At 35.8% G+C, this 18,026-nt stretch overlaps 1 protein-coding gene and 1 long non-coding RNA gene across 3 annotated transcripts in view; one reads left to right on the plus strand and one right to left on the minus strand.

Moving 5' to 3' along the window:
* The window catches only part of LOC309873033, a 697,683-nt gene that overhangs the window by 470,449 nt on the left and 209,208 nt on the right, over positions 1–18,026 (plus strand). The gene's annotated exons all lie outside the window — the stretch shown is intronic.
* LOC309872895 (olfactory receptor 4P4-like) lies at positions 8,532–13,198 on the minus strand. 2 transcript variants are annotated; one of them, XR_014316135.1, is made up of 4 exons: positions 13,076–13,198; positions 12,720–12,834; positions 10,258–10,343; positions 8,532–9,918 (listed from the first exon to the last, which is right to left on the minus strand). XR_014316135.1 is itself a non-coding variant. In XM_082747864.1 (2 exons), the coding sequence occupies exon 2, from the start codon at positions 9,888–9,890 to the stop codon at positions 8,955–8,957; it is 936 nt and encodes a 311-aa protein (XP_082603990.1). In that variant the 5' UTR covers positions 9,891–9,914; positions 10,258–10,345; the 3' UTR covers positions 8,532–8,954. The 2 variants fall into 2 exon arrangements, 1 of the variants encoding a protein (XP_082603990.1); XM_082747864.1 differs by lacking the exons at positions 12,720–12,834; positions 13,076–13,198 and having other exon boundaries at positions 8,532–9,914; positions 10,258–10,345.

Here is an 18,026-nt window from a genome sequence, read left to right on the forward strand (position 1 = left end):
CAGTGTCGGACATGTGCGTGGAGAATATAGATGATGACCCTGACATCATGAAATTCTATTTAATGGATATGATATGATATGATACATTTTTTTTTCTGGTTAGTCTCATGAAGATTTCCATAAGTCAATTTTTCAGGACATTATGTTCAATACTGACATTATGTTTTATAAATCAATTCAATCAGTAAATTTAAAAAAAATGTTTAAAAATTATTATTAGTTGCCAAATGTTTTTCAATTATAAAGGAATATACAGCAAAGTTCTCATAAAGGATATTTTTCTGGGTCCTTCCAAACACACATTTGTTAAAGAGGCAAGTATAAGTCATTAAAGTTGCTGTTAAATGATATAGAAGCAAATGTTAAGCTTGACAGTGGTCACTAGCATACTATGTACAAACAAAATAGTTTCAGGAGGAGGTAGAAAATGAAACTAAACATTTATACAATACAAACATATTTACAAAGTGGAAGATAAAAAGCCTCTGTAGGAGGCCTCTGAGTTTCAATAATTTTTTGATGGCTTGTTCATCTTTACTTACTGATTTAGGACAGTAAGATGCTGATCTTTTGTATGAAATGTTTATTTTTATATAGGATATCAATACAAATCCTATAATTAAATGAACCACAGAATAAAGAGAGAGTTAAAACTAAAATGATGAGGCACCTGGGTGGCTCAGTGGGTTAAGCCTCTGCCTTCAGCTCAGGTCATGGTCTCAGGGTCCTGGGATCTAATCCCCTATTGGGCTCTCTGTTCAGTGGGGAGCCTCCTCCTCTCTCCACCTCTGCCTTTCTCTCAGCCTACTTGTGCTCTCTTTCTCTCTGTCAGATCAAATCTTCACAAAAAAATAAAACTAAAAGGAAGAACTCAAGGAAGTTTACCTTTGTGGTTTTTCTCTGACTCAATGTAGCATAATTCACAAGTCAATTTCTTCCCATTGGTATGAATTATAGTATGAATTTCTATTCGATATTCATCCAAAGCATGTCTTTTGCCAAACCCTTAAAGAATATTGGCACTTCAGAATTCAAAGAAAAAATGTATAGGAAAATGTTTATATGAAGACAAACATTTGGGACCAAGCCTCCACTACTAATTATACCAGTGTGTGACTTTGGATACCAATTTTTTTTTTTTTAATTTAAATCATCTTCTTTGTAAAATAAAAAAATCTGACTGAACGTTGACACAAAATGGTTGAGAAACTGTAAAAAATGAAGAAATGACTCTTGCTTTATTGACCATAAGAGTATAAGTGCTAGAATTACCAAATCAGTGAGGCTATCAATAATGAAGTCTAGTAAATATGACTCCTTGTAGAAAATAAAATTTTAATGCCATAATTTTTTTTTTTTTGCCATAAAATTATTTTGAGCAGGAAGGTAACTTTGAGATCGGCACTAACCTAATCTCCTAGTTCCAAATAGAAGGGATTCTAATAGAAAGTATGTAGAAAATACAGGGACACCTGGCTGGCTTAGTGGAGGGAGAAACTCTTAAATCATAATATTGTAAGTTTGAGCCCCATTTAGGGTCTAGAGATTACTTAAAGAGAATCAATTAAAAAAAAAGGAAAGAAAATATTGAAAATTTCCTGATAAAGTATACATAGATCACCTAACTAGTATTTAACAAAACAGAATTTGAAATTAGAGTTTTCTGAATCTAGAGCCTGAGTCCATACCTGGAACAGAAGAAATTTAATGTTAAAGTCCCCTTTCCTCCAATTACCTAATTATTGCATGCAAAACCAGACAACCTCCAAAATCGTGATCCTTAAACTATTTCAGCCATTCTAATCTTGATATGCAGATGACAAAATGAGATAATAAATTATGGCAAACTATCTTAGTCTAAAAAATGCAGAAAATATTCAAACAAAACTGCAATCTCGATCTGTTCCTCTCTCCTGCATATGTAGCCCAATTACAAAGAGTAAGAATAGAGAATAAAAATCTCTGTTACTTTAGAGAATGCAATTTATTCTTAGAGAATACAATGCTCTGAATGTTGTCATGTCCTTGGATATGCTTCTCCAGCCACAAATAGCTCCTCTGTAAGAGCAGTGGTTAGAAGAAAGAGGTCATCATTTACTCCCTGCTGTAGTTCTCCCCTCACTGTAGGAACTTGTGTTCACTTGTCCTAGAGGCCCCTTCTTAAAAAAGGTAAATCTAGTCTTGAAAATTTATATGTTTCAGTTAAGATTTTGCTTAAACTTTGGGCTTTCTGCTATTGTCAAAATTTTGAAAAACCTTGATCATAATGAACATAATAAATTCGGGGTTTCCCATGAATCATCATATGGCCTCATTTCATTACTTTACTACACTATCAGTAGGTTTAATAATTTGTATATAAGCTTGCAATTTGAGCATCCCACATGCATAACATAAACATTTTAAATTCTCCCAATAATTCTGAGAAGTATTTCTAATTAGCTCACTTATAAAAAGTAACCTACCCATAGAGAAAATAAGTAATTAGCCCAAACCCATAGACATAATTAATAGAGTCTGGCAATCTGAAACAACAATTCTCATTTAGTAATATACTTAGCAAAACATTATGTGCTTACCATACTTACTGATGCTTAGTGTATACTCAATAGGTATTGTATACTCTAATGACTTAAAAGAGTACGTCACTGACCCCAATATTTCCATATTTAACTTATGTCAAACTAAACCCAATATAGTCTTAAGTTTTGTTATCCTAAATTCCCAAAGGAGAGAAAGAAAGTCTTATATTCTGTCTTCAAATACTGAGTGTTTGCACAAATTTCTTTTTAATTTCTTTTTAGCGTAACAGTATTCATTGTATTTGCACCGCACCCAGTGCTCCATGCAATCAGTGCCCCCCTTAATACCCACAACCTGGTTCCCCCAAACTACCAACCCCCGCCCCTTCAAAACCCTCAGATTGTTTTTCGAAGTCCATAGTCCCCCAATACCCTTCTCCTCTCTAACTCCCCTTGTCCTCCATGCCATTTGTTATGCTCCACAAATAAGTGAAACCATATGATAATTGACTCTCTCTGCTTGACTTATTTCACTCAGCATAATATCTTCCAGTCCCGTTCATGTTGCTACACAAATTTAGCTTTCAGTTCTCGCCAGGTATCCGTGATCTGTACAATCTTTGGCATGTACTGTTTTTTTTCTCAGATCATCACATTGGCAATGGATAACTACATCATTGGTGGGTACATCTATCTCCTGAGACTGTTGTGAGATAAAATGTGGAAGTCACCCAGTACATTGTAGGGACTTCATAAATATTTCTAATTATTTTACCTTTGTTCTGTATCTTGTCAAATACAGGTTACCGATTATTTAACCAATAGTCAGCAAATGTTTGTAAATAATTAAAAGAAATAGCTTCAATGATTTTAAATGATCTGTAAATAAAATACTCCATACTTGAAATTATTGTCCTAAGGCTTATTCCCAGAAACAAGGGCAGGCAACAAAATTAACAGAGATAAGATAAATAGAGACAAGTTTTGAGTTATTTTCAACTGATTTTTTTGGTGAGCTGTGTAGGGTCTTAGGTTAACTTAATTCTTGAATTCTTGGAGCTTCTTTGTTTGTTTGTTTGTTTATTTGTTTTGCGGAAGGAGATATCAATAATCATGAGAGGGTTAGTGCAGGGAGTATATTTGTCCTTTCAATTTGGGCTTTATCACTTTCCTAGCAACCTGTGAATCACTTTTTCTTAATGCTTTTTCAGCTTCCCCACTCCCCCAAAAGTTCTAAAAATGTTTTGGGTTTCTTTTTAATTTGAAATTTCATATCTAACTATCACTTATCTAAGCATGTTATCTAAGCAAATTTCTTATCTAAGCATTTCTTATCTAAGCATCACTCCCCATTGTTGTCTGCCTGTATCTTAGACTGTTGTATGGCACTTTCAATGGGCAGCACTTTGAATTTATCATCCCCTCAACCTCAAAACAAGCTAGTCTATAAAATTCAGAGAAGATGCCTGTATTCAACTTTAACTGAAAGTCAGTCAGCTAGCTGTACAATGGAGGCAAAATATACTTAGTGGATCTCACACAGTCAGGCAGGATAATGGGAAGGGAAGAGAAATAATTCACCTCATGTTCTTTCACTTTTTGTGGATCCATTCCTACTTCTTCCTTCTGGTGTCCCCCCTTTCTTCACTGAAATTCTGCGAAGCAGGCTCACTGAAAGCAGGCTCCCCATGGACCAGGGCTTGATACTGTCCAGAGCATTTCATGTCAGCTTCTTGAATTCACATGTCACTCAGTGCAACTCATCAGCCATTCACAGAAAGAAAGCTGGTATTATTTTAAAGACAACTGACATCACTCAACCAACATTCCCACAATGAGTCATATATTCAGAGCGAGGGTTGGAAGTCAAATGGAATAATTTTATATCCAAAGGAATCAAATCACAATCTATATTTTTATCATTAAAATTACCCCTAGAGATGCCCAAGCCCACATGATTAATTAATACTTTATAGAGAGTGCATTATAAATTACTTTCTCTTATCCTAGAGCACTATTCTTTCCAAGAAGTTTGGGTTTACCTTCCCAAATAGAAGTTCACCAGGTTGATTTCCTTTAGATCTAAGTTGACAAAGTGCAGCTAGGATCGAATCCGGATTATAAACAGTGTGCAAGCCACAATTAATATTGCATGCCATTTAGGAATTTGTCATTAGAAATTCCTCCAGGAATTTCCTCCAGGGCGCCGGGGACCATATTCTCCTGCACTTAAGGAATTCTGCGATGAAAACAAACTTGAGGTCCTAATCCTTTCTCTGATCTCCATAAACTGACAGAAGTTTAGACATCCTTGGCCCTCATGGTAACTAATGGTCTTCATCTCTGCTCAAAAACTGTCTTTAAGAGAATGACAATGAGTTATAGAGTACTTCTAAGTATATAGGAAAATTATAAACTAATAGAGCTTAGTATTATTTTTGGTTTAGAGAAAAATAAAGATTTATTTTTAGAGAAATACTGAAAAAGAGTAGGAGCAGGGATAGGGGCAGAGGGAGAGGGAGAGAAACCTCAAGCAGGCTCCCCACTGACCAGGGCTTGATCTCAGGACCGGGAGATCAGGAGCTGAGTAGAAATCAAGAGTTGGACGCTTAAGGGACTAAATCACTGAAGTGCCCCTGATTTAGAACATTTTTTAAAAGTTACTTGAAAAAGAAAATTTGCATTTGACAAAATCTGCATTTGAAAATCTTTAAATGAGCGTTTGCTGGGTGTCATACACTAAGTACTCCTGTTTAATCTTCACAAAGACTCACTTTGTTCTTATTTGAGCCACAACAAAACTCTGTAACAGCTAAGATAAATACTTGACTAAAGTCACTAGGCACAGAGGAGATTGCAGATCAATATCAAGAGAATAGTTAGTCCTTAGGAAGTTGAACAGTGAGGACAAGATGGTTGACTCTGGAGATGATGGTAGTGTTCTAATTTTTTATTCATATGGAGATTACAGGGGTTTTTCCTGCCCAGTTCTCTACCCCAACCCCAGCGCTCTTCTCTCTCTCTCTCTCTCTCTATGTGTCTCTGTGTATTCTATTTCATAAGTTAAATATGAGAAAATACATAGCAAGACAACTCTAAAAACATATTCAAGGCAATAGCAACCCAGGGATAGAGTGTGAAGTTGGATTTGCCTTCAGAGAATTAACTTGAAAGCAAGTCTAGGTGTTTCATTTTGGTCCAGTCTATTCCCACTCTCCTAAGGAGATCTGGTTTTTTGTTTGTTTGTTTTGTTTTGTTTAACCTTATTGAGGAATCATTGACAAATATATTGTATATATTCGAGGTAAACAGTATGATGATTTTATATGCATATACATTGTGGAATAATTACAAATACATTATTACCATCATTTTATATAGTTCACTACTATTTGTGTGTGTGGCAAGAAAGCTTAAAATGATCCACTCTCATCAGCTTTGAAGTAGACAAAACTGTATTATAAACTGTTATCACCATATTGTGGTTACGTCCTCAGAACTGACTCTGCTCCTAACTCAAAGTTTCTACCGTTTGACCTAGATCGCCCCACTGAAACGTGATTTAACACATTCACATTCTAACACTTTATTCAAAGAAAACTTCCCCAGTCTAGGTCATGTTTTCACCATTATTCTTATTCTCAGCCCAGAACTTCTGTGGGATGCCCAATGAGCTCCCAGTCCTCTCCAAACCACGCCATCATCTCCAGGCTCTGCTCTGCAGCCCCTACCCCTGAATCTTTCTAGCTTTACTTCCTCACCAAGGAAGAGCATTTGCTCCCATCAACTCACCGTCCTCCAACCTGGAGGTGTCATTACAAAAGTCTTACAAAAGTCTTAACAGTTATGGTAGCACTTAAGAAGTGGCTATGACTTAGAAATGATGAATGAGTTAATAGTCTCTCATAAGGCACAGCAGGAAGAAAGCTGTTGAAAGAAGACTATGCTCTTGATAAAGGCTATTGTGATGTATTGTAAAAAGTTTAGCTGGGTTTATTCACGCAATATGTTTTCGATACATTAAGTTTGGATAGAATCTGGGAGACTCCAAAGGTAATTAAATGTGCATTTGCTAACTGCCTATCTTGTATAGTTAATCCTAGATTTTAGCAGTCTGGGAGAATTTATTATAAATTATGTTTTTCTAAATAAAATAGTATCTTTTCTGTGGGTTCCTTTCTTCTATAAGATGGGTGAGAAGAGAGCATCGTGAAGACAGCACCGTTGAGAAAAGAATATGGAAATAGTCATAGGACTTCTGTTGTAGATGGTTAATGTCTTAAGTAATAGCTATCCCATGTGTCCTAGCCACTAATCAATTTCTCAAATGCCATTTCAATTTATCATTTCATATTTAAGTGACACTAATAACTTTACTTATCAGTTATATTTTATAAATGAATAATACAAGATGCTAGTTGTTTGCTGATTTGACCAAGAATCAGATGGTTAAAAAATGGTAGACTGACATGCAAATCAAAGTGTAGGACTCCTGGTTTGATGATCATTCTTCTCCCTAAGTGCTATTAAGGTGGCTCTTCAGGATGAAGACAAAATATACCAATTATTTATATTCTGACTTTAAGTTTTTATACAGATTAATCACTTATGATGTTATGAAATTCTTTAATAAAGTAAAACATTTGCTCAAATAGAACTTGTGGGTAGTAAATATTAGGCTGATATGAAAGTATCTTTTTATTTTTTGCATTAATGAAAAACAATAGGACTAAGAGTAAGACTTATCATTCACATTCTTTTTCTCTCAAAGCCTGTAGATATTCCTACACTGTCTTTTACTCTGAGGTACAAGTGATGTAGTTGAAGCCACCACAATATTCATTTTTTTCTTAATAATTTGTCTACATTTTATTTTATATGATTCTTTTTGCACATAAGTGTGCTATAATTTGCATTTCTTATCATTTTCTCTCCATTTCCTGCCTCTTCATTTTTTAAAAAGATTTATTGATTTATTGTAGAGAGAAAGAAAGCACAAGTGGAAGGGACCGAGGGAAAGGAGAGAGTTTCAAGCACACTCCAAGCTGAATGTGGAGCCTGAAAGCAGGGTTGATTCCATGCCCCTGAGATGACGACCTGAGCCAAAATCAAGAGTTGGATGCTTAAGCCACTGTGCCACCCAAGTGCCCCCACTTTCCCCTTTATGTTGCTGTTGAAATTATTTTTTTTAATCTGATTGCATTTCATTGTCAAATATTCTTCATATATTAGAAATACTCCACCTTGATAGTGTTACACTATTACCAATCTTCTTATGAATGTCAAATCTTTTTCATAAAGATCTTAATTATCTGCATTCTACTGATGATAAAAATTATTTTCATACATTGTTTTCTGGTTTTCCTGGGAAATTTTTCTCCAGAATACCTATAGACAATATGTTCTATTCATGGATGATGGTAGTATATATTTTAATGTCAAAAAAACCTGTGTTTTATTACTTCCATTCTCACTTTAGGATGAAAAAAAAAAAAAAATATATATATATATATATATATATATATATATATATATGAATAATGCTGAAGGAAAATTTCTATCTTGAAAAAGTTCAGTTGACCCTATTCCTTGTCCATAAGGATGAAAAGGGAATGCATTTCTCAGGTCTACATGTCAAGTCAAGCTGACGTGCAGTTTCTCCCAAATGCACCATTTTGAGGTCATTCAACAAATCCTACTCTACTGGAAGGGATATGGTCTACTACTTTTCTCATCTTGTCTTTCCACATTGTGAGTATCTGTGATGTAATAACCATGACAACAGAAATGAAAATTCCCCTCTTTCCCTTTGTCCCTATCTATGACATGTTAAGGGAGGTGGGAGGGGGTGTGGCAGCTCCCACAGGGCAAGTATGAGCGCCTCTTTTTCTTTGCTTTTTCTTTGGTTTAGAATCAAGTTATCTGCATGGATTTTTTCATCACACAATTTATTTCAGATAAGATTTAGATGAATTTCCTACAGAAAATAAAGCTCAATAACAAAAAAAATTTTCTTAATTTCTGAAAACCACTTTTAATCTCCATCTCTACAGAATGCCAAAATGTTGTCAAATCTTCATGTATAAATTTCATATTCAAATAAATATTAAAGTTCACAAGCAGCCTCAAAGCTTCAGAAATGCTTACTGTATGTGACATAGCCACCATCATTCCTTTAGCCCAGAATATTTTTAATATACTTGTGTTCCTACCCAATCCCAGTTCCACTAGTAAAATACTTATCAAATAGTAAGTCTAATTACTGATAATTCTGCAGTTTATCATCTCTGACATTCATTAAGTGAATGTCATTGGTTTCATTGTCATTAAGTGAATTCATTGGTTTCAATGATCTGAATGATCAGAGCTCTCTGATTTCAACTTCATTTTTGCTCCTGCATGAAGATTTCAGCATCTATTGAGTAGGACAAGTCAATTATGTTTTTCTTCTGAAAATATCCTTTGACACCAAACCCTTCTCATGGCTTTTTTCATCTCTGTATTTCTCAGGGTGTAGATTAGGGGATTGAACATAGGCGCAATGATGGTGTAAAATAGAGCAAATATTTTGTCCTCAGGGAAACTGGTAGGAGGCCGAAGGTAGACAAAGATTAAAGGTCCAAAACATAGGATCACCACAGTGATATGAGACCCACAGGTAGAGAGAGCTTTGCGTCTTCCCTCAGCTGAGCGATTTCCTAAACTGAATAATATAACAACATAAGACCCAAACAAGAGAACAAAGGTTACTAAAGTGACCATTCCTGAATTGGCAACCACAAGGACCCCAGTGATGTAGGTATCAGTGCAGGCAACTTTCAGCAGAGGGAAGATATCACAAAAGTAGTGATCGATTTCATTAGGACCACAAAAGGGCAACTGGATTGCCATCAATAATTGAGGAAAAGAATGGAGAGCCCCACCAGCCCACGCAGCCAAGACTAGGAGATGGCACCTTTTCCTGTTCATGATAAGCAGGTAGTGGAGAGGTTTGCAGATGGCAGCGTAGCGATCAAAGGCCATGATGGTAAGGATGAGGATTTCAATCATTCCCAAGAAGTGCAAGGCAAAGACTTGTAACATGCAGTTATCATAAGAGATGGTTTTTCTAGCCAGTAGCAGGTCACCAATCAGTTTGGGTGTCACACAGGAGGTGTAGCAAATGTCCATTAAGGCTAAGTGGCTGAGGAAATAGTACATCGGTTGGTAAAAAAGGTCACTACAGCGAACAGAGACGAGAATTAGGAGATTTCCCAGCAAGATGGAAACATAACAAAATAAGAAGAAAGCAAAGCAAAATTTTTGTATGTTCTGGTTATAGGAAAGTCCCAAAAGGATGAATTCTGAGATGTTTCTCTGACTTTCCATAAATTGTGCATTATGCACAAATAACTATCTGAAAAAGAAAAAATAATTGGATGAAAACATTGACAATGTAAACACAATCATATAAGATCTGTTAACAAAATATAAACCTAATTCAACAAATCACAATGGCTAATTTATAAACCAATATTATTACATGTTTTCCCTTTAGGAATCAAAACTGATTTTGCAATGATTTTTAAAATTTTTTTCAAGCATTCTCTCATTTTGAAATACTAAAAATACTTTTGATTTAATTTTGAAAATGTTATGATTTAAAAATTACTATTTTCTAACATGAAATTGTGCCACTGTAGTTATAACCTTTAGATAGTAGAGGCATTAATTTAATGCAGGAAATTTATTTTACTTATCATTTTCCATTGTGTTCTTTATTCACATCAGGCTTTTGTTCTAGGTAATGTTCCTTTTCCCCACATGATATGGAACTTCCTCCTAAATGGGTTAGAGACAGAGGAGCAAGGATAGTGCATTGCATTTAAAAAAAGAGACATAAAAACACATCTGCTTAAATTGTGAGTTGGGTGATTAGGATTGCAAATAATATTATATGAACCATATGGGTGGGTGCGGGGTGTATATAATAGCTTGAGCTTGAGAAATCTATCTTGCTAGCTATGTTATAAGGCAAAAATACTTGAAAATCCAACAAAAAGTTGATTTCGTTTGTCAGTGAAATGTTGAAAAATAATTTCAAAATACGTATATTTCTAACTTTTTAGTGTAAAAGAATGTTTGAAGGTAAACTCCATAACCATTAAATTTCATAATGTAAATAAAGAAAGAAAAAGACAGGGCGCCTGGGTGGCTCAGTGGGTTAAGCTGCTGCCTTCGGCTCAGGTCATGATCTCAGGGTCCTGGGATCGAGTCCCGCATCGGGCTCTCTGCTCAGCAGGGAGCCTGCTTCCTCCTCTCTCTCTCTGCCTGCCTCTCTGCCTACTTGTGATCTCTCTCTGTCAAATAAATAAATAAGATCTTAAAAAAAAAAAAAAATTAAAAAAAAAAAAAAAAAAGAAAGAAAAAGACACTAATGGAAATTTAAGACATTCTAGTCTCCTTTTTTTTTTTTTTAAGATTTTATTTATTTATTAGACAGAGACACAGTGAGAGGGAACACAAGTAGGGAGGGGGAGACGTAGAAGTAGACTTTTTGCCAAGCAGGGAGCCTGATGTGGGGCTCCATCCCAGGACCCTGGCATCATGAAGTGAGTCGAAGTCAGGCGCTTCACGACTGAGCCACCTAGGAGCCCCACTAGTCTCCCTTTTTAACATGAAAGCATCAAGTTCTATCCTTAAAATTGTATACAAGTTATAGTTCTCCCATAATTTAATGTTTTTCTTATATCTTCATGTATATTGTTACCACTACAGTTGCAAACAATAACTAATTTATGAATCTATAATATTGCATTCATTTAGATAATTAAGCATAAAAACTGAAACTGAGATAAATTTGAAAATACTTATCAAATAGAAAGTCTAATTACGAGAATGATTTAAGTACTAAAATACTCATCTACTACCACCATATTCCTTTCAGTGTAGAAGAACAGATTAAGAGAATCTAAATGACTATCCCATATTAAAGAGCCAATAAACTGAAATATTTATAAAGTATATGTCCTAATTCTTATTCTTTCAGTGTAGCTTCCCCCAGGAAAGGGGCATGCATCAGAGAAGATAGCAGTGGAGGAATTACCATAATTTTCATCTCTTGAGAGATGACAGACTCCAAGATCACTATAAAATTTAAGCAGGGGAAATACATGACATTTTTTTTTAATCTTCAAAACATTAAACATAAAAATGAAGAACATCATTTGTAACATCACTAAAGCAATGCAGACAGAATTAGAAATGATGGGGAAGAAAAAAGTAAGGTAGAGGACAGACCACTTTTATTCAAGCTTCCTTTATACTACTGATGAGGGAGCAGAAGGCTGGCTGAGGACAAAGCAAAAGGCTGACACCTGGCCATCTCCCCCTCACTCCCACTCCTGGGTGGGACCAATGTGACATTCTTTAAGTCCCAACTATGTTAATGATAATGGCTTGCTAAAAGGGAAAGACTACCTTGTTGCTGGCAAGACCTCAGGTATCAGGTACCTTGTAGATCCTCTTTAGCATATGAAAGTTTTATTGAAAACTCCCTTTCCCTTACCTTCCCCCAGCCCTATGGTACATAACCTGCCATCCCTCACAACTCAGGGCAGCATCTCTTCCTGTCCGTGGGTCCTATCCCTGTGGCCAAAAGAGGAGGCTTTAACCCATTGAGCCACCCAGGAGCCCCTTACCACTTAATTTTAAGAAAATGGTCTTTTCCCATGCTTTTTAATTAAATTAAAAAGCCAGTCTATAATTTTGTAGTACTGCCTAACAGTCCTGTACTCTCCCTATGAGTTACCACTGGCTTTGTAAAACCGCATTCTCCTATACCTTAACCCAGGTAAGTATATACTAAATACATATATTTCTATTGATGTACTCAACATATGCCTTACTACAAACTTACTTTACCTGATTCAGGTGAATCTAAAAAATTTGAAGAGATGCTAATTTCAAGGATGGGATTTTCTTCAAAGATTAGAGGTTGGAAAGTCACTGGCAGCCAAAGATTTTATTATTTTTACATGTATTTTTCAAAAACACAAATTCTATTTGTAATATACAATAAAAACTAAAGATTGCTTTTTTTTTTTTTACTCTTGCTTAAATTTTAATACCACACCAGAAAGTATAATTGTTAAGATAACAGAATAAGTGTCCAATAGATCTAATGAGCCTAAAATAGGAGGTTATAAGTGTGATTACCTGAGCATCAGTCGTGCATGGTCTTCAGGTCTTCAGTTAGTCAGGAAAATATCTTCGTCACACATATGCCCCCATTTAGTTACATAGTTTGTTAGCCCTTCACTGGCATTTACATCTGAAAATGTGAGACTACAAAGCACTGATTCAAACAAATCTCAGTAAATTCTCTAAAAATATCTATTATTATCACTTTCCTTGAATTTGCAGGAAGGAAGTTCCTATCCTTTTGCAAAGTGGTTGAAAATATAAATATCACTGCAAACTATCCTGATTCACAGAGAAATATGTGTGCACTTCACAGGAAAGTGATCTAAGATTTTAAATACAGATATAATTCCCTGACCCCCCGTTCATACTTAGAAGTAAACAAGAGCACTTTGGATTGACTGCTAAAGCATCTTACATATCTATGACCTAGAAGTCAGGTCTTTCAGGTGTACGCCTGCAAGTCATTTGCTCTCCAAGGGCCAAATACAAACGGAGAAGAAATCATAAGAACGTTTTGATTTTGAAATTTACAGACATTGTGTTCCCAGGAGTAGTTCTTAAAAGATCCTCAGTAAAGAACACTGTCCAAGTTTATATTCTCTAGCCTCCTGGGAATTTTCAGGCTTTCAATTTATTTCCATTTTTACATTAGCCAAGTTCTGGGCATTGTGTCTCTAGAGGTCACTATTGTTATTCAGATCCAGAGTAGTTAAAAAACGTTTGCCTGTTCTGGCTAATTTCTTCCTCTGATCATTTTCTTCCAACCACAACCCATGATGTTGTGGACAGGATCTTTCTTTTGTTTTTCTAGGCTTTATCTCACATGTTAGATAAGATGGCCTAATTTAATAAAATTTTAAGCTTACAAATACGCCTACTACTTCTCTCATTCTCCCTTCTGCCTGGAATCTATCTTCCTTCTCAGACTTCCTCCCTTTTAAATGAAAACATTCTGCACAACTTCTTTTACTGAGCATAGATTTGTAGACAGATCTTGGTTATTTTTCACTGTTGTTCCATTGTACTGAAAAATCCTAATTTTACTCTTCTTGAAAAATTCAGAAGTCAAGGATAACATTTTTCTTTCAGTGCTTTCATGAAGCAATTCCATTTTCTTCTGTTTTCTACTCATATTATGATTGAAATATTGACTGGACATAGTGTTTTCTATGATTCTTGTTAAGAGCAAATCTTTTTGTGGGTGCCTGGATGGCTCAGTTGGTTAAACATCTTCCTTTGGCTCAGGTTCTTGGTCCCAGTGTCCTGAGATCAAGCCCTGCATCAGGCTCTCCCTGCTCAGCGGATAGCCTGCCTCTCTTCTATCTTCCTCTGCTACCACTCTTGCTATCTCTCACTCTCTTTCTCTCAAATAAATGAATAAAATCTTTAAAAAGAGACAAATATATTTCTTTCCTGCAATTTTGTAAAGATTATTTTCATCAGTTTTCAGAAATTCCCAATTATTATCTTTCAATTTTTTTTTTCCTGTTACCAAAATCCTGGAATCCGATAGATACATGTTGTTTTCTCTTTTTTTTTTTTTTTAAATATTTTATTTATTTATTTATTTGACAGACAGATCACACGTAGGCAGAGAGGCAGGCAGAGAGGGAGAGGAGGAAGCAGGCTCCCCGCCAGGCAGAGAGCCTGATGTGGGGCTCGATCCCAGGACCCTGGGATCATGACCTGAGCCGAAGGCAGAGGCTTTAACCCACTGAGCCACCCAGGCGCCCCCATGTTGTTTTCTCTTACTTCATTCATAATGTATCTACTTTTTTCTATCATTTCTTCTTTTGAATTCAGTATTCTGGTAAATTGTTAATATTAACATTCCATTCACCCTATTTTTCTTAAAATATAGCCGCTCCTTTTTATCCATCAAAGTTCTAATTAGAATATCCTATATTTCTTACTTTGTCTTTTAACATGTTGGAGAACTTTCAGATTCCTGTTCCAATATCCTGCTTTTATTTGTTTATTTTTAAAATATTGTATGTATTTATTTGAGAAACAAATATAGGGAGAGAAAGCACAAGCAGGGGATGGGGGCTAAGAGGGAGAAGTTGGCTCCCCACTGAGCAGAAAGACTGATGCAGGCTCCATCCCAGGACCTGAGATCATGACCTGAGCTGAAGGTAGATGCTTAACCATCTTAGCAAACCAGACCTGAGCTGAAGGTAGATGCTTAACCATCTTAGCAAACCAGGCACCACTACAACATACTTTTAAAATTATTTCTTACTTTTTCTAATAAATATACTCATATTCTGTCTGTGTCAGAACAACACTCAAAGTTGCCATTGTATGACATATTCTGCAAAGCTGTTTTCAATATAACTTCCTCTTTGTAATTTTTGCTGTGTTATCATATGCTTTGCACAGAAATTAAATATTTTCTCCCTCTTTCTACATTGTCTACTCAAGTCTCTTTATTCTGATTACAGGAGAGATAGAAACTCAAGGAAGATCTTATTTCCTATACTGTGTACTTCTGCACATGTGTGTGGATGTGTGGCAATCCAGTGTTGTATGTACAACATTCCTTCTTCACCTAAAACCACTGCCCTTATTTGAAGCCTACCAAAAAGTTTTTTTTTTTCTTCTTCCTAGGAGCTAAATAAAGAATTTTATTTGTTTTGCTTATTAGGACAAACAACTTCATATAGTGCAGTGAATACCCTATGTATTAAAATTTCCCAATTGTGATCACCAAAGTGTTCATCTTGCTAACCTAACCTAATGCCCTGTTCTGGGAAGTTTTTCTGAGCTGCGCTGTAGGGACTATCTTCTTTCATTTTTTTTTTTAATTTATAACTTTTTAACCTATTTACCATCACAGTGAGATGTCCAGTGCATTAAATTCCATAATAACTTTTTAACCTGACCTTTTAATCATATACTGGTGTTTTGCTTTTGCTTTTCTATTTTTTTAATTTATTTTTTAAATTTTATTTTATTTCAGGTTAGTTTATTCTTTTTTTTTTTTAATATTCATATAGAGATAAGCTTCAACGTAGTCCCCTTTCCCCAATCAATGCTACCCCTATAGGTAAACCAGTTTTTAATCCCCCTTTATCTTAGGAAAGTTGAGTCCTTTAACAAAGATATCAAGATACATCCAGGAAGAATTAAAACAACCTTCCTCGCACACACTGAGAATTTATAACAACTCTCCCATCTTCTTCTTCCACCAGTGTTTCTGTGTTTTTGTGTTTGTCCTGATAGCATATAAATCTTACACGTGGGGTTCTTTTTGACGAGGTTCTTCCTTTATTTGCATATATATTTTTTTCTCTTGTCATATACTTGTATCAGTCTTTCTGTTTGTCTGATATTGTTTGTCTACTTCATAAATCTTACCTTGGGGCCCATCTGGGCTGAACCTTCTCTTTCATCTTCCCTTTATTTCCTGTCTCTCTCTCTCTCTTTTTTTTCTTTTCTTTTTTTTCTTTTTCTTTTTCTTTTCTTTTGTCTCTCATTTGGGTGGGGAATCCTGATTGCTCAGAAGTGTTCCAGGGTGCACCTTGACTGCACCACGGTTGATACATCCAGCTACATCTGTTCAGTCATCTCCCACCAAAATGACTAGGAGGAGGAATACCCAACAGAAGAAAAATACAGAGGATAGATCTTTTGCAACAGAGCTAATGGCTATCAACATAGACAATATGTCAGGCTAACAATTATCCAGGCAATAGCTAGGTTGGAGAAAGCCATGGATGACCAAATGGAATTGATTAGGGCCAAACTGAAAGCCAACAGACAGGATGTTCACAATGTTAGGGCGGAGCTTAAAGCTACCAGGGAGGAGGTTCACAATGAGTTCCAATCTAATCTAAACTCTCTCAAAGCTAGGGTAACTGAGACAGAAGATAGAATTTGTGATCTGGAAGACAAACAGATAGAGAGAAAGGATCAGGAGGAAGCCTGGAACAAACAGCTTAGAAACCACAAAAACAGAATCAGGGAAATAAATGATGCCATGAAGCATTCAAACATCAGAATTATTGGAATCCCTGAAGGGGAGGAGAAAGAAAGAAGTCTAGAAGATATAGTGGAACAAGTCCTTCATGAAAATTTTCCCAATCTCGCAAATGGAACCAGCGTTCATGTACTAGAGGCTGAACATGCAGCCAAGAATGCTTCATCCAGCAAGACTGACATTCAAAATGGTTGGAGAGATAAAGAGTTTCCACGATCAGCAAGGCTTAAAAGACTATGCAACCACCATGCTGACACTGCAGGAAATATTAACAGATGTTCTATTATAGAGTAAAAATCCTAAAAATAGCATTGAACAGAAATATAGAGAAAGTCTACAGAAAGAAAGACTTCAAAGGTAACTCAATGTCTATAAAAACGTATCTATCAATAACCACTCTCAATGTGAATGGCCTAAATGCGCCCATAAAATGGCACAGGGTTGCAGATTGGATAAAACAACAGGACCCATCCATATGTTGTCTACAAGAGACCCATTTTGAACCTAAAGATACACCCAGACTGAAAGTGAAGGGATGGAGAAGCATCTGTCATGCCAATGGGTCTCAAAAGAAGGCTGGGGTAGCGATTATCATATCATATAAATTAGACTTCAAACTAAAGACTGTAGTCAGAGACACAGAAGGACACTACATAATCCTTAAAGGGACTATCCACCAAGATGATCTAACAATTGTCAATATCTATGCTCCCAATATGGGAGCAACCAATTACTTAAGAAAACTGTTAATCAAGATAAAGAGTCATATTGATATGAATACACTAATTGTAGGAGATCTTAACATGCCTCTCACAGAAATAGACAGATCATTGAAGCAGAAGATCAATAAACAAGAGCATTGAATGAAACATTGGACCAGATGGACCTCACAGATATATACAGAACATTCTACCCTAAAACAACAGAATACTCATTCTTCTCAAGTGCACAGGAAACCTCCAGAATAGACCACATACTGGGTCACAAATCAGGGCTCAACAAATTCCAAAAGACTGAGATTATTCCTTACATATTCTCAGATCACAGTGCTTTGAAACTGGAGCTCAATCACAAGGAAAAGTTTAGAAGGGACTCAAACACCTGGAAGCTGAAGACCACCTTGCTTAAGAATGCTTGGATCAACCAGGAGATCAAAGAAGAACTGAAACAATTCATGGAAACCAATGAGAATGAAGACACTTTGGTCCAAAACTTATGGGATACAGCAAAAACGGTCCTAAGGGGGAAATACATAGCCATCCCAGCCTCCCTCAAAAAAAATTGAAAAATCCAGAATATACCAGCTGTCTCTACACCTTAAATAACTAGAGAATCAA

The sequence above is a fragment of the Mustela nivalis genome (assembly GCF_964662115.1).
Source record: "Mustela nivalis genome assembly, chromosome: 9".
Classification (NCBI taxonomy): domain Eukaryota; kingdom Metazoa; phylum Chordata; class Mammalia; order Carnivora; family Mustelidae; genus Mustela; species Mustela nivalis.